The 21,410-nt window shown below is 44.7% G+C and overlaps 1 protein-coding gene across 3 annotated transcripts in view; it reads right to left on the bottom strand.

Moving 5' to 3' along the window:
• Positions 1 to 21,410, bottom strand: part of UMODL1 (uromodulin like 1) — a 133,256-nt gene that overhangs the window by 24,643 nt on the left and 87,203 nt on the right. For all 3 annotated transcript variants that reach the window (XM_089691888.1, XM_089691887.1, XM_089691886.1), the window contains 3 exons: positions 19,489 to 19,690; positions 7,920 to 8,060; positions 2,068 to 2,700 (listed from right to left, as the gene is read on the bottom strand). In XM_089691888.1, coding sequence (XP_089548014.1) covers positions 2,068 to 2,700; positions 7,920 to 8,060; positions 19,489 to 19,690 — 976 coding nt within the window. The remainder of the gene's footprint in view (positions 1 to 2,067; positions 2,701 to 7,919; positions 8,061 to 19,488; positions 19,691 to 21,410) is intronic.

Genomic DNA, 21,410 nt, shown 5'->3' with positions numbered 1-21,410 from the left:
CTGAAAAAAAACAAGGTATAATTCACCTGGATGTACAAAGTAGTTGTGATGATATGTACGGTTTTACTAACATACGTCAACATTGCAAAATTGTGCTTAGGCATTAAGATTTGTTTTACCCTTAGGCGTGATGGGGTTAAACAAACCGAAGAAAGCGAAGGAGCCTGGAGACTACTTGACGGGCCCTTTTCAGGAGCTACGGTTACATGGACGCTAAGTGCTTAAAGACTTTTTTGTTATTTTTCTGTATGTATCAGGGGCAGACTGACAACTGGGCAATAGAGGATCATGGGGCCCCTGTGTCCTTGCCCACACTCATAAAAGCCTATAAAAAAGGTACCAGGGGCATTTCATGGGGCCCCCTACTGACCCCGGGCCCTCGGGCAGTGCCTGAGTGCTCGAATGGTCAATCCGCCCCTGGTATGTATCCTGATTGATGAGTCTGATTTCTCTTCACTCCCTGTCTCAGAAACACAACAGAAAGTCACTGGAAATGTCTACAAATAAGGGGAACAATGGTCTCCAGGGCAAATGGACAGGATGAATTTCCCCAGAAGGGATATAAACCAGTCCTTCCCTTCTCTATCCAAAAAAACAAGTTATAGGTGGGGGATTATGGGACTGTTTTTGGGGTTTAAAGTGCCAATGACCACTAATGACGGGGAAGGCAATGAGGGGTTTAAAGTGCCAATGACCACCAATGACGGGGAAGGTGATGGGGGATTTAAAGTGCCAATGACCACTAATGACGGGGAAGGCAATGAGGGGTTTAAAGTGCCAATGACCACTAATGATGGGGAAGGCGATGAGGGGTTTAAAGTGCCAATGACCACTAATGACGGGGAAGGCGATGGGGGATTTAAAGTGCCAATGAACACTAATGACGGGGAAGACGATGGGGGATATAAAGTGCCAATGAACACTAATGACGGGGAAGGCGATGGGGGATTTAAAGTGCCAATGACCACTAATGATGGGGAAGGCGATAAGGGATTTAAAGTGCCAATGACCACTAATGACAGGGAAGGCGATGGGGGATTTAAAGTGCCAATGACCACTAATGACGAGGAAGGCGATGGGGGATTTAAAGTGCCAATGACCACTAATGACGGGGAAGGCGATGAGGGATTTAAAGTGCCAATGACCACTAATGACGGGGAAGGCGATGGGGGATTTAAAGTGCCAATGACCACTAATGAAGGGGTAGGCGATGGGGGATTTAAAGTGCCAATGACCACTAAAGACGGGGAAGGCAATGGGGGATTTAAAGTGCCAATGACCACTAATGACGGCGATGAGGGATTTAAAGTGCTAATGACGGGGAACGATGGGGGATTTAAAGTGCAATGACCACTGATGATTACGAGACAGTTTTTTTGGGTGGAGGAATTCGATTGCACTGACTGATACTTATTATAGGCAGAATTCAAACAGGGGACATGGCATGGATGGAGCTAGGCTGAAGCCGCTTCGACTCTGCGACACTTGGGCTGCTTGCTAAGAGTGTGCCTTTCTGTTTATTTCCTCCTCAAGTGTCTATCAAGCCGGGACGGGCTCTTCTCATACCAGCAACCTATCCAGTGAGACTCACCAGAGTGCATTGGATGAGGGCTTGGAGCGGCACCCAATGTTTTTCAAAGTTATGGTCACAGGGGGAATTTGATTGCTACTGATTGCAAATAATTAAGGGCGGTGGAGGAATGGGAGGTTTAAACTGCCTCTAAAAGCCAATGTGGGGGTTTAAAGTGCCTTATCCACCAATAGTTGTGGGATTATTTGGGGTGTTAGAAATGATAGTTTTGAGTTGATCCACAACATCTAGCCATTTCACACAATATAATTTAATCTTCCTGAGAACTTTCTTTCATTAATAATGGACGGCTTGCACTTGGATCCAGTAGGCCACTTTTAAAGGCTAAGAGCACTTCAAGCAAGCTAAAGGTCATCCAGTTAGGGTTAAGGCCTGCTTTAGAACATTTAAATATTGAGAATACAGTGTAACTATGTGTATATTCAAGAAGGCAAAGACAAGGCAGGACAAGGTGGGAATATTCTCAGATCACTTACCAATATTTGGATTATTAGACATGAGAGAGAAGGAGCACACATTTTCCTGGGCTGTGGTGAGTTTGGCAGTTGGGGAGGTCATGGAGGTCATGGTGATGAATCCCTTATTGGCGGTGGAGGAACTCATCATTGGATCAGTCTTTGGGTGCACGGTTGAGATAAACGTGGTGCTCCCCTTATCACCGGCGGTTGAATGAACTGCAATTTGATCCCGATATGTTGTTGCATTCACCTCCATCAAATGTTGATCCCTGATAGTGCTCAAGTGGGTAGACTCTGTGTTACTGGTGTGTGTCGTTGTCACCTTTGGATCTTTTGCTGAGATTGTCGGATTCGGAGACACCGTGTTCCTTGTTTCAGGTGGAGCTGGCTGTGTATTGACTGCTGTTGGTGTGCTTGATACAATCTGTCCATTTGTGGGAATTTTGGGGGCAGAAACGGGGGATGTCACATGATTTGTTGGAGGAGTCGGTTGAGGCAGCTCAATGGCAGGTTGTGTGGTGACCTTTGTGATATGTTCTGCAGTTGAGGAGGTGGTTGGAGGGGAAGTATCTATAGAGATTGTAGAATATGTTCCACCAGCGATTTCTGTGCTTGCCATGGATGCTATCGATAAATTGCCTATGACCGGACCTGTAAGGAGATGACCGATTAGTTTTAGGAAGAAAAAAACTGATGGCAACAGACGCGCAGATTTCGCTGGCAGAGACATCAGTTTACATTCGCGATGCAATGAGTTTTATACACGTTGCAGATTCCTTTGCAGAAAAAATCTGCCGGTGATACTAGTGTTGTGGTGTGAACAGGGCACATAGAGGACAATTGATTTGATTGTACCCTTGTAGAATGCGTGCAGAAAAACTGACGTCTTCACCATGGTGTGAACTAATCCTTGAGCCAAAAATGAACTTTCAGTACAAGGCTACATTCGCACTGAGCTGAGCATTTTCAGTTTTGTTTTTCAAAGCACTTTTGAGTGTTTTTTTTTTTTGCAAATATTACAAGCGTTTTTTCAGGTGTTTTCTAGGCATTTTTGCTGTGGCTAACAAAAACTTGTGTAGATGTGTCCTAGGCACATACAGCAAGAAACCAGAATCAAGCACTTGGCTGCTATACACAGAAGTTATGTACCTTTCTCCTTGATCTGGGGAGCAGTGTAGCTGTTCCACTGGGGCAGCAAGTTTCTGCACGTGGTTGCAGTGCAGTGGTGTGGTATTTTGAGGGTTAAAGCAGGTGGTCAAACACCCTCTGAAAAGTGATCCACTGCAGAGTGTTTTTCAGAGGGGTGGCAGTATTGCCACACATGTGAATGAATCCTTAGAACCAGAGCTCTCTAATTGGCAGGAAAGACGGCTATATTCCATTTTACTCTATTCTGTTCTTTTCTATTTTTATTCTCTTGTTCTTTTATTCTCTTCTATTTCTTTATTTTCTACTCTATTCTTTTATTTTCTATTCTGTTGTACTTTATTCTTTTCTATTCAATTCTGTTTTAATCTATTCTTTTCAAAATTAAAATTTTGGAAATTGGCTATATTTTTTCTATTTTATTTGAAATTCAAATTTCGGAAGGCTATATTCTACTTTATTCTATTCCTTTATTTTCTATTCTATCCTTTTTGAAATTCAAATCTGGAAAGATGACTATATTCTTTCCATTTCGTTTTATTCTATTAATCTCGAATTTCAGAAGACAGATATACTCTATTCTGTTCTATTTTATTTTTTATTCTATTAAGTTTTATTTTATTTTTTATTCTATTATATTCAAAATTTGATATTCAGAAGATGGCTATTCTGTTTTATTATATTTTTTTCTATTTCATTCTTTTTTTGAAATTTGAATTTCAGAAGATGGCTATTCTGTTCTATTATATTTTTTTCTATTTCATTCTTTTTTTGAAATTTGAATTTCAGAAGATGGCTATTCTGTTCTATTATATTTTTTTCTATTTCATTCTTTTTTTGAAATTTGAATTTCAGAAGATGGCTAAATACTTTTTTATTCTATTCGAAATTTGAATTTCAAAACTGAAATTCAGATTTTGAAAGACAGCTATATTCTATTATTCTAATCGAAGTTCAAATTTTAAAATGCGAATTTTGGAAGATGGCTATATTCTATTTTATTCTATTTTTTTATTCTATTCTTTTATTTTCTATTCTGTTTTACTTTATTCTTTTCAATTCTGTTTCATTCTATTCTTTTCAAAATTAAAATTTTGGAAAATGGCTACATTTTTTCTATTTTATTTGAAATTCTAATTTCGGAAGAAGTCTATATTCTACTTTATTTTATTCATTTATTTTCTATTCTATCCTTTTTGAAATTCAAATTTCGGAAGATAACTATATTTTTTCCATTCCGTTTTATTCTATTAATCTCGAATTTCGGAAGACAGCTATATTCTATTATATTTTATTCTATTATAATCATTTCTATTTTTTATTCTATTAAGTTTTATTTTACTCTATTATGTTCAAAATTTGAATTTCAGAAGATGGCTATTCTGTTTTATTCTATTTTTCTCTATTTTATTCTATTCCATTCTTTTTGAAATTCAAATTTCAGAAGATGGCTATATACTTTCTATTTTATTCTATTCTATTCAATTCAAAATTCGAATTCGAATTCTGAAAGACGGCTATATTCTTTCTATTGTTCTATTTGAAGTTCAAATTTTAAAATGCAATTTTTGGAAGATAGCTATATTTTAATTTATTCTACTTTTTTATTCTATTCTTTTATTTCTATTCTATTCTTTTCTATTTCTTTATTTTCTATTCTATTTTTTTCTATTCCTTTATTTTCTGTTCTATACTTTTATTTTCTATTCTTTTCTTTTCCTTTATTTTCTATTCTATACTTTTATTTTCTATTCTTTTCTATTCCTTTATTTTCTATTCTATACTTTTATTTTCTATTCTATTCTTTTCGAAAAAAATCTCATTTCGAAAGATGGCTATATTCAAATACACACAGTCTTTGAAGGAAATCAGCAATAGTCAGCAATACTGTATGTTTACATTTTGAATTTGTGTTCAAATTCAACCTCATTTTTTAATTCATTTTGAATTCGATTCAAATTTGGATAATTCGTTATTTCTGACTAATTGCGTTTTCATTATTTTGGATTCATTTAAATTCGTTACTATTGTAATTCAGAAATTCAGATACATCTGAATCTCCTAATAACAAAAATGTCATCCGAATTTCAATCCGGAACAAAATGAACACCACATGTCTAGTTGGCGCAAAGAAAATGGAAAACTGTATAAAATACTTACTGTAATTTTCCTTTCTTTGCAGTAGTATGCTGCCATGTTGATACCAGGAAAATTGTATTACATACCAGGAGCGGACTGACCATTTGGAAACTCAGGCACTGCCCGAGGGCCCGGGGTCAGTAGGGGGCCCCATGAAATGCCCCTGGTACCTTTTTCATAGGCTTTTTTGAGTTTGGGCAAGGACACAGGGGCCCCACGATCCCCTATTGCCCGGGGCCCCATGAGTTGTCAGTCCGCCCCTGTTACATACTTACTGTAATTTTACTTGTTTTGATTTTACTTTCCTGGCACCAGTCCATAGCAGCATACATGTATTGTGCCATGTTGGCTCCAGGAAAAAACATATTTTTTCAGGGGCGGACTGACAACTCATGGGGCCCCCGGGCAATAGGGGATCATGGGGCCCCTGTGTCCTTGCCCAAACTCCAAAAAGCCTATGAAAAAGGTACCAGGGGCATCTCATGGGGCCCCCTACTGACCCCGGGCCCTCAGGCAGTGCCTGAGTTTCTAAATAGTCAGTCCGCCCCTGATCGCCCTTGTGTGTTAGGTTTTCCTCACTTCCTATCCTGGTGATATCTTTGGCGCTCCTATAAAACACATTGGGATTGATTTACTAAAAGTGGTGCACTCAGAATCTGGTGCAGCTGTGCATGGCAGCCAATCAGCTGCTAACCTCAGCTTGTTCAATTACGCTTTGATAATAAAACCTGGAAGCTGGGTGGTTTCTATGCAGAGCTGCACCAGATTTTGCACTCTCCAGTTTTAGTAAATCTCCCCCATTGCACCTAAAACTAGTAGTTCTACACTTGTAGAATTTTGTTCAAATATTTCTGTTTTAAGAATCTTCCTTTCATTTTCTAATGGTTACTGTAGTCAAATCAAAGTTTGCTTTAACCGCTTTCCCACCAGACTATAGCAGAAATATTGCAGCAGGGCGACGGGGATGTGCAAAATCACGTCTATATACATGATTTTGCATTTCTGGGTAGGCCATTGGCAGCCTCAGCTGTTGATCACCGAGTCCCGGCTGGTGATTTCCCTCCAGCGGTCGCAGACTATCACTGACAGGGGAGAGGTCTGTAAACAATACAGATCTCTCCCCTCTCAGCTCCAGCACGCTGCTTTGTATGGCTCTGCATAGCAGAGCTGTACAAAGCAGTGTGCTTACAGTGTAAGGCACGCAAACAGGGCAGCAGGGCTGCGCAAAGTCATGTGTATATATACATGATTTGCATTTCCGGGTGGGGGGGCATGCGTGCTGCCCTACCCGCGCCGCCGTTGATGTCAATCACCTGGTCCTTGCCGGAGATTCTCCACCGACACCCGGCGTTCGTCGAGTAACAGTGACAGGGGAGAGGCCTGTGTGTAAACAACACGGGTCTCTCTCCTGCCAGCAGCAACATGCTGCTGTGTATTAGTCTGCACAGCAGAGAAATACACAGCAGCATGTTTCCCTAGTGAAACACAGCACACAGTTAACCCTTTGATCACCCCAAATGTTAACCCCTTCCTTCCCAGTGTCTTTAGTACAGTGTCAGTGCTTTTTATTAACACTGATCACTGTATTATTAATGTCATTGGGGATGTCAGTGACAGTCAGTACTCCCCCAGTGTCAGAATGCCCACCGCAGTCCCGCTATAAGTCGCTCATCGCCTCCATTACTGGTATAAAAAAAAAAGAAAATTCCAGTATCTATACAGCCATTTTAGACGCTATAAATTTCACTTATACCAATTAATTTACATGTTTGGGATTATTTTTAGCAAAGACATGGAGCAGAATACATTTTGGCCTAAATTTATGACAAAATCAGATTTTTAAAAGTGTCGATATTTTTTTGTTTAAACCGCAAAAAAATAAAAAATGCAGAGGCGATCAAAAAAAAGAGCTCTATTTGTGGGAAAAAAAGGATGTAAATTTCATTTGAGTGCAGTATTGCATGACCGTGCAATTGTCAGTTAAAGTAACGCAGCGACGTAACGCAAAAAATGGCCTGGTCAGGAAGGGGAGTAAATCCTCTGGAAGTCAAGTGGTTAAACCACAACGGCGAGGAAAATTCAAAGAACTAATGAATTTCGATCAATGAATGTGGTTTTCATTTGGGAAATTACGTTCATTCCAAAATTGAATGTTAAAAGCAAAATAAAATTGAGGTACTTTTGAAGAGATATTTAAATATCCTGAGAATTTGAAAATCCACTAGTGTATAACCAGCTTTATAACTTAGAGAAGTGAAATGGCCGTAGGGCCACCATATCAGATCGATGCCCTCTCACTGCTTGTTTTAACCCTGTAAATGGCGCACCAACGCAGTTGAGGGGTATTTGTGGTGCATCCCCATTTGTTTGGGGTGGTACAGCCTGTAGAATGTGCCACGAGCCAATGTTGATACCAGGAAAATTGTATTACATACATACCGTAATTTTACTTTCCAATAAGCAAAGCATTGCGACCACACCCCCCATCTCCTGCCTTTATAGCTTATGGAAGGGCAGTTGGGGGGGTGCTAACGGGTTTTTAATGCCTGCCCCCCCCCCCCCCAGCTGTCTAAACGAGCCCTTACCTTCACATTTCCTTCCAGGTCTGCTGGGTTCTTGGTCGATGTACGTCCGATGGCACTCGCAGGTGAATGTAGTCTGTAGATCTATACAGTCTGCATGGATGTTGCAGTCATTATCCAGAGGAGACCGGCATTCGTTGAAATCTGAAACCCAAATAAAGCAATTACAGGAGTGTGACGGGAGTGACTTTGGGTGGGGGGCCCATGGAACACAGCCCCCTTTGGAGGAGTGGGGAAACCTTTGTCTCAGCTCCCCATGTTCTTATTATGTGTAAGTTACCCTGTGCCTGTTAGTGGTACAGGGTGAAATGTTCTAATATTGGGGTGGGGGGTTGTTCATTGTTCACTGCCATGCAGCTGCATCCCATTGTTCTATTGTGTGTCTTGCTTGGGAGCAAACTATTATGGGATGTAATGTTTCCGGCAGCCCTTCCCCCTGATGGGACGACCTGCTGATGTGTTTCCTGTCTGGGTGTGTATTTCCCCGCCCTGTGTATATATCTTGTATCTATGTTAAAATAAAGCAGTCTATGTCCTGTCTTTCCTACAAGTCTGGTGCTGTCTCGTCTTGTATGGCCAGCGGTGGTGTTCGTGGATCTGTGTTTGGACGGGGAAGCGGGAGGCTAACGAAAATACCAAAGTGCAGTCTGGGTCCGGTTCCGTTATAAGGAGGTTCAAAACAATGGGCCCTTCTCTGCTAATAAAAAAGTTCTATTGGTTTCCCTTTTATGATGCCCATACATATACATTCAGCTATAATCAACCAATGTATTTATTTATTTGATGACTGCATGAATTTCCTTTTATTTCTTTTATTCTCACCTGGTGATCCTGCCAGTAAGGGCATCCATGCATTATGCAATTTTCTTTCCTGCAGCCACAGGTTAAAGGAAAGAAAATTGCCCGATTCCCCATCAACACAGTCAAGTGTTGATGGGGGAATCCCTCCCACCATGCTATTGTATTCTGACAGTGGGAGGTTTCCCCGTTGTCAGAATACAATGATCACTGCTGTCAGGTATTATTATTATTATTATTATTATACAGTATTTATAAAGCGCCAATAGTTCACTCAGCGCTGTACATTACAAAGGGGGACAGAACATGTGACAGAACAATACCAATACAATGCAAAACATGAGGGGATCAAGGGCCCTGCTCTTTCGAGCTTAAAATCTAGGAGGGATGGGGTGGCGGCACAGGAGGAGATAGCTGTGGGGGATGGAGTGGTAGGAAGAGTGGAGGAGGTCGGCAAGTTAGCAGGGGGTGGGGTAGGCTTCCCTGAAGAGATGGGTTTTCAGGGAGCGCCTAAAGGAGAGGAGAGTAGGTGATAATCTGATGGGTTGGGGCAGGGAGTTCCAGAGGATGGGTGACACCCTGGAGAAGTCCTGGAGGTGGGCATGGGAGGAGGAGACCAGGGAACTAGAGAGAAGGAGGTCTTGTGAGGAGCGGAGTGTGCGTGTTGGGCGGTACTTGGATATTAGGTCAGTGATGTAGTTCGGGGCAGTATGGTGGACAGCTTTGTGCGTCAGCGTTAGGATTTTGAATTTGATCCGTTGCGCAATCGGAAGCCAGTGGAGGGATTGGCAGAGGGGGGTGGCGGAGATGGAGCGGTTGGAAAGGTGAATGAGTCTGGCAGCCGTATTCAGGATCGACTGAAGCGGGGATAGCCAGCGGCGAGGCAGGCCAGTGAGGAGGGAGTTGCAGTAGTCGAGTCGTGATATGATGAGGGAGTGGATGAGCTGTTTAGTGGTTTCTGGGGTTAGGAACGTGCGGATTTTGGCGATGTTGCGGAGGTGGAGTCTGCACGAGTTTGTTAAAGATTGGACTTGGGGCTGGAAGGATAGGTTGGAGTCCAGAATGACACCCAGTACTCTGGCCTGCAGGGCGGGTTTGATGGTGGAGTTGTTGGATGTGACGGAGAAGTCAATGGGGGGTGGTGTCCGGGCTGGGGGGAAGACAAGAAACTCGGTTTTGGAGAGGTTCAATTTAAGGAAGTGGAGCGACATCCAGTCTGATATGTCACTCAGTAGGTGTGTGATTCGGGCTGAGACCAAGGGGGTGAGGTGGGGAGTTGAGAGATAGATTTGTGTGTCGTCGGCATAGAGGTGGTAGTTGAAGTCGTGAGAGTGTATGAGTTGGCCAAGGGAGGAGGTATAGATGGAGAAGAGAAGGGGCCCGAGGACAGAGCCTTGAGGGACCCCGACAGAGAGGGGGAGTGAGGGGGAGGTGGTAGCATTATAGGTAACGCTGAAGGAGCGTTGTGACAGGTAGGTAGGTATAGCCACCAGCAGTGATTCTTTAAAAAAAAAAAAAACCCAACAGGCTGGTTGTACTGAAGACGATTGACGGATTGCCTTCAGTATAAATTGTCTGCCCATACATGGATGGAAATTCAGCCGGCTGCTGCTTAACTGGACAAATTTTGATCCGTCTATGGCCGGCCTAATGCATTTCCCGTCCTAGGGTGACAACGCTCACTCACTTTATTGTATCAATGGAACAGCAGTGTTGTCAGGCAGCAATAAAAACGTAAAGCGGGATGAAACTGTATGTGAGAACCACAAACTGAAAAATGTATTCAATTCATTTGTATTATTTGAAGCAAATTCGCCCATTCATCCATGTCTCCAACCATTTATATTGCTGAGAAATCACTTTGAAAAGCCCCCTCCAGCATTTCTAGCCCAGGCCATCTTAAGTAGAGGAAAATGGCCAAAATGATTCATGTAGCATTTGGAGTACTTCCTGGAATCCAACTGCCCTTAGCTCAGGCATGCAGGCAGGAGGGTGTGCTTAGCTGAGAAAGTCCCTCCTCCTGTCCTCCAGATGGCAGAAAAAGACTGTCCATGAAGACTCCTGGGATGTATGCCAACTCATACACTCTCACGGCTTCAACTACCACCTCTATGCCGACGACACACAAATCTTTCTCTCAACCCCCCACCTCACCCCCTCAGTCTCCGCCCGAATCACACACCTACTGAGCGACATATCAGACTGGATGTCGCTCCACTTCCTTAAATTGAACCTCTCCAAAACCGAGTTTCTTGTCTTCCCCCCAGCCCGGACACCACCCCCCATTGACTTCTCCATCACATCCAACAACGCCACCATCAAACCCGCCCCGCAGGCCAGAGTACTTGGTGTCATTCTTGACTCCAATCTATCCTTCCAGCCCCAAGTCCAATCACTAACAAACTCATGCAGACTCCACCTCCGCAACATTGCCAAAATCCGCACGTTCCTAACCCCAGAAACCACTAAACAGCTCATCCACTCCCTCATCATATCACGACTCGACTACTGCAACTCCCTCCTCACTGGCCTGCCTCGCCGCTGGCTATCCCCGCTTCAGTCCATCCTGAATACGGCTGCCAGGCTCATTCACCTTTCCAACCGCTCCATTTCCGCCACCCCCCTCTGCCAATCCCTCCACTGGCTTCCGATTGCGCAACGGATCAAATTCAAAATCCTAACACTGACGTACAAAGCTGTCCACCATACTGCCCCGAACTACATCACTGACCTAATATCCAAGTACCGCCCAGCACGCACACTCCGCTCCTCACAAGACCTCCTTCTCTCTAGTTCCCTGGTCTCCTCCTCCCATGCCCACCTCCAGGACTTCTCCAGGGTGTCACCCATCCTCTGGAACTCCCTGCCCCAACCCATCAGATTATCACCTACTCTCCTCTCCTTTAGGCGTACCCTGAAAACCCATCTCTTCAGGGAAGCCTACCCCACCCCCTGCTAACTTGCCGACTTCCTCCACTCTTCCTACCACTCCATCCCCCACAGCTATCTCCTCCTGTACCACCATCCCCTCCCTCCTAGATTGTAAGCTTGAAAGAGCAGGGCCCTCGATCCCCTCATGTTTTGCATTGTATTGGTATTGTTCTGTCACATGTTCTGTCCCCCTTTGTACTGTACAGCGCTGAGCGAACTATTGGCGCTTTATAAATACTGTATAATAATAATAATGTATGACATCATTTTGGCCTAGGCCAGAAACCAGGAAGCAACTGAAGAAATGTAAAAAAGAAAAAAGAAAAAAAAAGAAAGTTTAAGGGCCCATTCACACTGGGAACTGCATGTGAATCGCACAGGAGTGCTATGTGGTTCTTAGTCTATTAGTAATAAATTGAGCAGGGTTTTGCACTACATAGTAGAGGACAGATCTACAGGAGATTGGACAATCAGATTGTATTGTGTATAGTCACCCTTAAAGTGACACTATACAGAATCCTTATTCTCCAAAAATAATCCATACACATTCGCTACTTAATGGCCCTGTAATCTATTTTTCTAAATCATTTCTTACTGTGTTTTTCTGCCTCCTTGTAACATCCTCTGTGAGCTCCCAAACCTCTCCTATTTCCTCAAATTTCCATTTGTTTGGAATGAGCAGCATGGGTCCTGTGCACTGCTCAATGCAAACTACAAATCCTGTAGTACATACAGTAGACCATCTCAGGAGCAAGCGAGAGAGGTTGGCTACATTCCTACATACAGGGGGACCACAGAGAACGAACGTAGCCACACTCCAACAGGAAGTCAGGTCATAGTAGCAAAAGAAAAAAGGAATTTGGAGATTTGGAGGCGGCTGAGACCAATAGAAGGGACTTTTCTAACTTCAAGTGGAACTTCAGTTTCTTAGTCAACATGGACTATTTTGCATCCTTATGCTGCTAGCTTTAGTAAATAGATAGGAACGTATATTATACTTACTAGTTTTATACTGTTTTTTTACATTATTTAGTTACTTCCTGGTTTCCATGCCTAGGCAAATGAGGTCATACATCCCAGGATTCTTCAAGAGGAGGGAGGGACTTTCTTAGCTAAGCACACCCCCCTGTCTGTATGCCTGAGCTAAGGGCAGATGGATTACAGGAAGTAATTGCTACGTGAATAATCTGCCCTTACTCAAGATGGCCACAACCAGAAATGCCCAGGGGGTGTTTTTATAAGTAATTTCTCAGCAAAATAAAGCATGGAGACATGAATGGATGGGGGAGTTTGTTTTGAATATTAAAAATAAATTAAATAGTGTTTTTGGTTTGTGGTGCTCAGATGCAGTTGTTCCACTTTAAGAATGCACATCTGAATAGAATTGTTTTTTTAGGGCTTGTTCACACTTGACTACATTTCTAACACTTGCACTAACCAAACGCTCCTATAGCATTAGTATAGGCAGGGCTTTTTTCCCTCCTTGTCTCCACCCCCTACCCACCTCTGAGCACCGTCCTTTGGTTCCGCCCTCTACCCACCTCTGAGCACCGTCCCTTGGTTCTACCCTCCACCCACCTCTGAGCACCGTCCCTTGGTTCTACCCTCTACCCACCTATGAGCACCATCCCTTGATTCCACCCTCTACCCACCTCTGAGCACCGTCTCTTGGTTCTACCCTCTACCCACCTATGAGCACCATCCCTTGATTCCACCCTCTACCCACCTCTGAGCACCGTCCCTTGGTTCCGCCCTCTACCCACCTCTGAGCACCATCCCTTGGTTCCGCCCTCTACCCACCTCTGAGCACCATCCCTTGGTTCCGCCCTCTACCCACCTCTGAGCACAATCCCTTGGTTCCGCCCTCTACCCACCTATGAGCACCATCCCTTGGTTCTGCCCTCTACCCACTTCTGAGCACCATCCCTTGGTTCCGCCCTCTACCCACCTCTGAGCACCATCCCTTGGTTCCGCCCTCTACCCACCTCTGAGCACCATCTCTTGATTCTGCGCTCTACCTACCTAAATTTCTAACACTTGCACTAACCAAACACTTGCATTATAGCATTAGTATAGGCAGGGCTTTTTTCCCTTATTTCCCTCCTTGTCTCCACCCTCTACCCAGCTCTGAGCCCCATCCCTTGGTTCTGCCCTCTACCCACCTCTGAGCACCATCCCTTGGTTCCGCTGTCTACCCACCTCTGAGCACCATCCCTTGGTTCCGCCCTCTACCCACCTCTGAGCACCATCCCTTGGTTCCGCCCTCTACCCACCTCTGAGCACCATCCCTTGGTTCCGCCCTCTACCCACCTCTGAGCACTGTCTCTTGGTTCTGCAATCTACCCACCTCTGAGTACTGTCTCTTGGTTCTGCCCTCTACCCACCTCTGAGCACCGTCTCTTGGTTCCGCCCTCTAGCCACCTCTGAGCACTGTCTCTTGGTTCCGCCCTCTACCCACCTCTGAGCACTGTCTCTTGGTTCCGCCCTCTACCCACCTCTGAGCACCGTCCCTTGGTTCCGCCCTCTACCAACCTCTGAGCACTGTCTCTTGGTTCCGCCCTCTACCCACCTCTGAGCACTGTCTCTTGGTTCTGCCCTCTACCCACCTCTGAGCACCATCCCTTGGTTCCGCCCTCTACGAACCTCTGAGCACTGTCTCTTGGTTCTGCCCTCTACCCACCTACATTTCTAACACTTTCACTAACCAAACACTTGCATTATAGCATTAGTATAGGCAGGGCTTTTTTCCCTTATTTCCCTCCTTGTCTCTACCCACCTCTGAGCACCGTCCCTTGGTTCCACCCCTGACTCACCTAGTACCGTCCCTTTTAGAGAATACAGAACCAAGTATAATTTTGTAGTTCTAAATCATTTGTATGGAGCTTGTTAATGATAAGAAAACCAGTACAAGAAATCCCCTGCAGCCAGCAACAATAGACCCACAGCAACAATAGATCCCACCCCAGCAACAACAGATCCCTCACACAACAATAGATTCCACTCTAGCAACAATAGATCCCACCCCAGAAACAACAGATCCCCCACACAGCAATAGGCTCCCCAGCAACTATGGACTCCATCATAACAATGATGGGTCCCCCCAGCAACAATACACCCCATTCCAGCAACAACAGATGTCCCGCATCAACAATAGACCTCACCCCAGCTACAACAGACCCCACCCCAGTGACAACAGATCCCCCACACAGCAACAATGGACAACCACAACAAAATACAAATAAAAATCCACTGCAGCAACATTAGACCCCCAGCAGCGACAACAAATCTCCCAGCAGCCAGGATCAATAGACCCTCCAGCAGCCAGCAACCTCTCCCTCAACAGTAGATCTCTATGAGCAACATAAGGCCTCCCCTGCAACAATAGACCCTCACACAAAAACAGATCTCCACCAGTGACAATAGATCTCGTGGCTGCCAGCATCAATAATTTTAACAGATTCAATAATTCTAATGTTACAATCCATTTGTGTTTTTGAAGGTATATGGGCTTTATGAAGAGTTGCATGACCATATTGGAAATTATTTCAGTAACACAATTTTTTGTAAGTAATCTAGTCTTTTCTAATCTATTCTATTGTATTCTGCTCAAATTCAAAATCATTCTATTTAAAATTCGAATTTCAGATGGCAGTTATATTCTCTCCTATTCTAGTGTATTGTTTTTCTAAACTATTCTATTCTTTGATTCTCTATTCTATTCTAATCTTTTTTATTAGATTCTAATTGATTCTATTCTATTCCTTTATTTTTCGTTTTATTTTGTTCTGTTTTACTCTATTATTTTCCACTGTGTTCTGTTCTAATCTTTTATTTTCTATTCTGCTCTTTTTTCCTCTATTCTTTTCTATTCTATTCTTTGATTTTCTATTCTATTCTACTCTTTTCTATTCTATTCTAATTGACTATTCTATTCCTTTATTTTCTGTTCTATTTTACTCTATTTTCCACTGTGTTCTGTTCTAATCTTTTATTTTCTATTCTGTTCTTTTATTTTCTATTCTATTATTTTCTCTTTATTTTCTATTCTAGTTTTCAAATTTTAATTTCCTTTTGAACTTGTTTTCGAATTTGAATTTGTTCCTGAATGTGTTTTGAAATTTGAATCAATTCGAATTTTGGTCGAATTGCATTTTATTATGTCAGATTCATTTAAATCTGTTACTATTGTAATTTAAAATTGCCCAGAATAATGGTGCTTGAGGTGATTGTAGCCGTATTAGTGCATTTGCGACAGAAACAATTGAGTACTGTCCGTGATACTCCTTTATTTTAACATAGATACAAGATATATACACAGGGCGGGGCAATACACATCCAGTAAAAAGAAACACATTAGCAGGCAGTCCCATAAGGGGGAAGGGCTGCCAGAAACACCCCCCCACCAAGCCAATACACAAACACATACATCCCATAATAGTTTGCTCCCAAGCAAGACACACAATAGAACAATGGGACAGCCACATGGCATTAAACAATCCACAACCCCCGTCAGGGCTCCCGGGTATGACCAGAGGTGTGTGACTGACGCAGGGAAACGCAGACTTCAGATATGTTATAAACGATGTAATTTATTAACACTAACAATACAAACATAAACGCAGTGCAATACTAAAACATAACACAGTGCAAACAAACCAAACCAACCACCCACAGATAACAGTACATACAATGCAAGCGTCGTCAGGCAGGCCGGGTCAATATCAATCGGCCAGGTAGGTACAGGGGGAGCAAGCGGAGAATGGTCAGGGTCACAAGCCAGGTTCAGCAGGTAGCGGGCAGCGTGGTACAGAGGGTCAGGCAGAGGAGAATGGTCAGACAAGCCAGGGATCAGGAGCAGGAGAATGGTCAGACAAGCCAGGGATCAGAGCAGGGTCAGCAGAGAATCAGACAGGAACAGGAACAGGAAACAGGGCCCAGGAGAAACACAACACCAATGCAGAGTCTGCAGGTCTGAATGTCCCTTAAATACACCAGTATAATTAGTTCCAGGTGTTTGACTGGCTGCAAGGTTGAGTCTCTGATTGCTGGGAGCACCCGCTGGCCAGCCCTGGTACTGCAGCTCATAAGGCAGGCAAGTCCCACTCTTGCTAACCAGTCCATTCCTGACAGTACCCCCCCCCTCAAGGAGCGGCCTCAGGACGCTCCAAACAGTCCTAGCTGGGCAAAATGTTCCACCGCCCGGGTCTGGTAACTGGCGGGATATCAAAGACTGGCACACCGGGCAGGACTCCGGGCTGGACTCCGGGCAGAGGCACATCGGATTACCAGGCGAAGCGACGGGCGCCGGGCCCTCCGGCGGGGCGACGGGCGCCGGGCCCCCCGGCAGGGCGCCGGGCCCCCCGGCGGGGCGACGGGCACCGAGTCGTCTGGCAAGACTGCGGGCACCGAGTCGTCTGGCAAGACTGCGGGCACCGAGTCGTCTGGCAAGACTGCGGGCACCGAGTCGTCTGGCAAGACTGCGGGCACCGAATCACCAGGCACGACAGTGGACTCTGACTCAATTGGCTCGACAGCGGGCACCGGGTCATCAGGTACCGGATTGTCTGGCTCGACAGCGGGCGTAGAGGCATCAGGCTGAGTAGAGGCATCAGGCTGAGTAGAGGCATCAGGCTGAGTAGAGGCATCAGGCTGAGTAGAGGCTTCAGGCTGAGTAGAGGCTTCAGGCTGAGTAGAGGCTTCAGGCTGAGTAGAGGCTTCAGGCTGAGTAGAGGCATCAGGCTGAGTAGAGGCATCAGGCTGAGTAGAGGCATCAGGCCGGGTACAGACCTCAGGCTGAAGTGCGGGTGCCGAGCCACCAGGCTGAACCACGGAAGGCAGGTTCTCGGACGGCAGGCTGACCGGTTTGGATACTGGCAGGATGGTATTGGTTGGAAAGAATTTTCGCTTTTTTCTGGTTTTAACTACTGGAGCACTGCAAGTAAACGCAGGTCTGCAAACGAATGGAGCAGCTGGAGACAGAGAAGAGCTGGAGGATGGGACAGAGGAGGGAGCAGTTGCTACAGAGGGCTTTTTTACAGGGTTAAAGGCAGGATAGGTGCAGCGAGTGGGAACAGGGTACTGACATGCGGTAGATAGCCAAGTATACTGGGCTGTAACTGGAGGAGCTGGTGGGAATACAGGAGTAGAGTTAGAAGCAGGACTGGGTTTTTGTAAGCTGACTGAGGCTGGGTGTAACAAATCTGTCCATGTCTGCAGTATGGGTTGAACAAAGCTGAGCTTACACAAAGCCTGTCTGACCAAAGACTGCACTGCGTTTATACAATCTCTTAGTATCTGTGGTCAACATGCAGAATAACGCTCCAGAAAGTAACCCACATCATCCTCTAATAACCACACCAGGGACTCTACCTGGTCTGCACTAAATGGTGGCAAAAATTCATCCCTGCATTGGGGGTTCCAGATGAAACCAACTCAGCACAAACCTGAATCAATGGCTGCACCTCAGAGAATTCTGTGCCCTGATCTACTAGAACATGAGCGAGCCGTATACATTCTAGCAGTTCATCCCGGGGATACTCCTTCAGAGTCTGATAAGCATACTCCCTGTCATCAAACACTAGCAGATATAAATACTCAACCTCATCCAGATCCATCCTTCCCATCGACAAACCAAGATGGCTTCCCTGTGCAGCCACTTCTGGTCAGGATTGGCCTTGGTGTAATGTCAGGGCTCCCGGGTATGACCAGAGGTGTGTGACTGACGCAGGGAAACGCAGACTTCAGATATGTTATAAACGATGTAATTTATTAACACTAACAATACAAACATAAACACAGTGCAATACTAAAACATAACACAGTGCAAACAAACCAAACCAACCACCCACAGATAACAGTACATACAATGCAAGCGTCGTCAGGCAGGCCGGGTCAATATCAATCGGGCAGGTAGGTACAGGGGGAGCAAGCGGAGAATGGTCGGGGTCACAAGCCAGGTTCAGCAGGTAGCGGGCAGCGTGGTACAGAGGGTCAGGCAGAGGAGAATGGTCAGACAAGCCAGGGATCAGGAGCAGGAGAATGGTCAGACAAGCCAGGGATCAGAGCAGGGTCAGCAGAGAATCAGACAGGAACAGGAACAGGGCCCAGGAGAAACAACACCAAGGCAGAGTCTGCAGGTCTGAATGTCTCTTAAATACACCAGTATAATTAGTTCCAGGTGTTTGACTGGCTGCAAAGTTGAGTCTCTGATTGCTGGGAGCACCCGCTGGCCAGCCCTGGTACTGCAGCTCATAAGGCAGGCGAATCCCACTATTGCTGGCCAGTCCATTCCTGACACCCCCACCTATACATGTCTACACAATATCAGGACATTTCACCCTGCACCCCTAACAGGCACAGGATGACTTACACACAAGAGGGATATGGGGAGCTGAGACAGGGGTCTCCCCACCTCTCCAAAGTGAGATGGGTTCCATGGGGCCCCCACCCAAAGTCACTCCCGTCACAGTCAGCAATATGTTTAAACTTTGAATTTGTTTTCTATTTCAATTCAAAGTAGATTCAAATTTCAGACTAAATTTTGTTACATTATTTTGGATTTGTTTAATCTCATTACTATTGTAATTCAGAAATTCAAATACATCCGAATCTCCGAAAAATGAAAATTTTGTCCGAATTTTGAATTGCACGTCTACTGCAGATTGGAATAGATAAAATACATCTTTTGAAGTGATCTTGACACAGGAGGTTTTAGTGGCTGGGTTTATGGATAATAAAACTTTACATAATACATTTGTATATGCAAAACACTTTCAATTAAGTCCTAATTTGATTGGCTGATTTACTCAAAGAAATATGGCGCTCTTCTTGCAGTTACGGTTACCTGCGATTTTAACAGACTTCGGATCGACCTTAAACACGGAGCTTTCGTTGATGGCGGACAAGGAGGACAAGGTGACATTGATATAATTCTGTGTGCCATTGATGACAATTAGGAAATTGGCAACAATACTCCCGGGACTCAGGGACAGGATCTGCACCGATATCTGCTCTGGGGGGATGTCACCGGAAAGGGACTGCTTTATCTAAAAAAGAGGAAGACACAGAGAACAAGAAGAAAGTGTGATATTTGTGCCATTGTTTTTAGATGAACACACACTCTACACAATCTGATCGTACAATCTCCTTTAGATCTACCATAAAATATGTATTGCTAAACTTGCCTGGTTGGATATGAATTGATGGCACAGATTAGGTAGGTGCTCATATTACATACAGTATGTAGTGCCCCTCTAGATAGTTTATTTAGTGAGAAAGGCTGAATAGCAGCCTGGGCATGAGTCAGCAAGTCAATTTAGGTCAGGGCCGAGGGTTCTGCAGATCTGTTCCCTGATACCTCCCTCTGATCTAGAGGCTTGGAGAAGTCTCTTGAACTCAGTGGGTTGGGGTGAGAAGGGGCTAGCCTGAACACTTAACACTTAAGGAGGCTTGGCAGCCTTTAAGTGTGACAGATCCTGCTCAGCATCAGGAGAGTTCGGGTGGAAGATGGAGTGAGAGGTTGGAATGCAGGAGTCTGGGAAGGGACCCAGTGGGAAAGGCCATACTTCCAGGCTGAGGCTGGAAAAGAGGATCTCTCAACCTCAGCAATCCCCTGAGAGAGGACTGTCATGATCGCATGGTCGCCGCCACCAACATGCGACAATCGCACGACCGCGACTAACAGTAATACGTCACGTCAGACCCCGGACCTTCTCACCAACTCGTGACCGAAGGACCGGCTGATCTAAAACCGCGGTGTGACGCGCGTATCAAGGCCCCACCCAGCTGCACCCTGCACAGCGATTGTCCAGCTAATGGGCTACAATCGGTGCCTGCAGCCTGAATGCACTTGTTACTGGGTTGGGTTAATTATGCAACTAACCCTCTACTGCCACCACCACTTTTGTCGGAGACTGGGAAACTCCCATTATCAAATATACACTATAATGATTGAAAAGTCGCCTGTCTAATATGGTCACCGCAGGCCGATTGGGCAGAGGATTAAACAAACACAGTAGCGTCTCTTCAAAGGCAGGAATTCGTGAATTGCAAGTAAGCGCTTAGAAACAGTTTGACTCTTTTAGTAAAAAATCTTTCTGAAAGTGTTAAACAGGTGCAATAAAATATTTACAAAGAAAATGTAACTATATATATATATATATGCATATAAAAGGTACAGCAAAGAGATAATAGGAAGGAAATTAAAGAGTTAAGTTACTTGCCAATATGCCTTGGTTTGTAAGCAGATCCAAGTGCAGAGCAGGAAGGGTCTTTGATCTCCTCTGTTACGATGTTAAACTCAGAAGATGTGTGTCTTAAAACGTAGCTTTCAGGCTTGCAGCCTGTCCTTTTTTAAAAATCCCCCTGCAGGGGGGGGGGGGTGGCTCTGAGTCTGCCCAATACAATATTTTGGGCAGGAGGTCAGTGGACTCTCAATTAAAACTAACAGCTTCATACTCCATGATATGAAACATAGGTGACAGCTGACCTGAGGAATGTTCAATTAACTGCTGGTCAGTTTTATGAGGTTTCAACTTCTTTCATGTCCGGGGAGAGGCTGCCTTATCTGTTTTATGATGGGTGAAAAAAGGTTACACTTTCCGCAGACTGCTGGCACCAAACCAGGGATGCCTTCACCTGTGTTGACCCCCCACCATCTGTCACTCAGGAGATAACGTTTGCCTCTCAGGAAGGGAGGGGGTAGGGAATAAGGGCTGAGGAATACTTCCACTAAAAAGAAAAGAGAAAGGGGAACTCCGCGTCCAA

Source organism: Staurois parvus, unplaced genomic scaffold (genome assembly GCF_062004578.1).
Source record: "Staurois parvus isolate SC_StPar_1 unplaced genomic scaffold, SC_StPar_1.0 ptg000574l, whole genome shotgun sequence".
Classification (NCBI taxonomy): Eukaryota; Metazoa; Chordata; class Amphibia; order Anura; family Ranidae; genus Staurois; species Staurois parvus.
The sequence above is the reverse complement of the archived record's forward strand: the minus strand, read 5'-3'. Positions and strand labels throughout refer to the sequence as shown.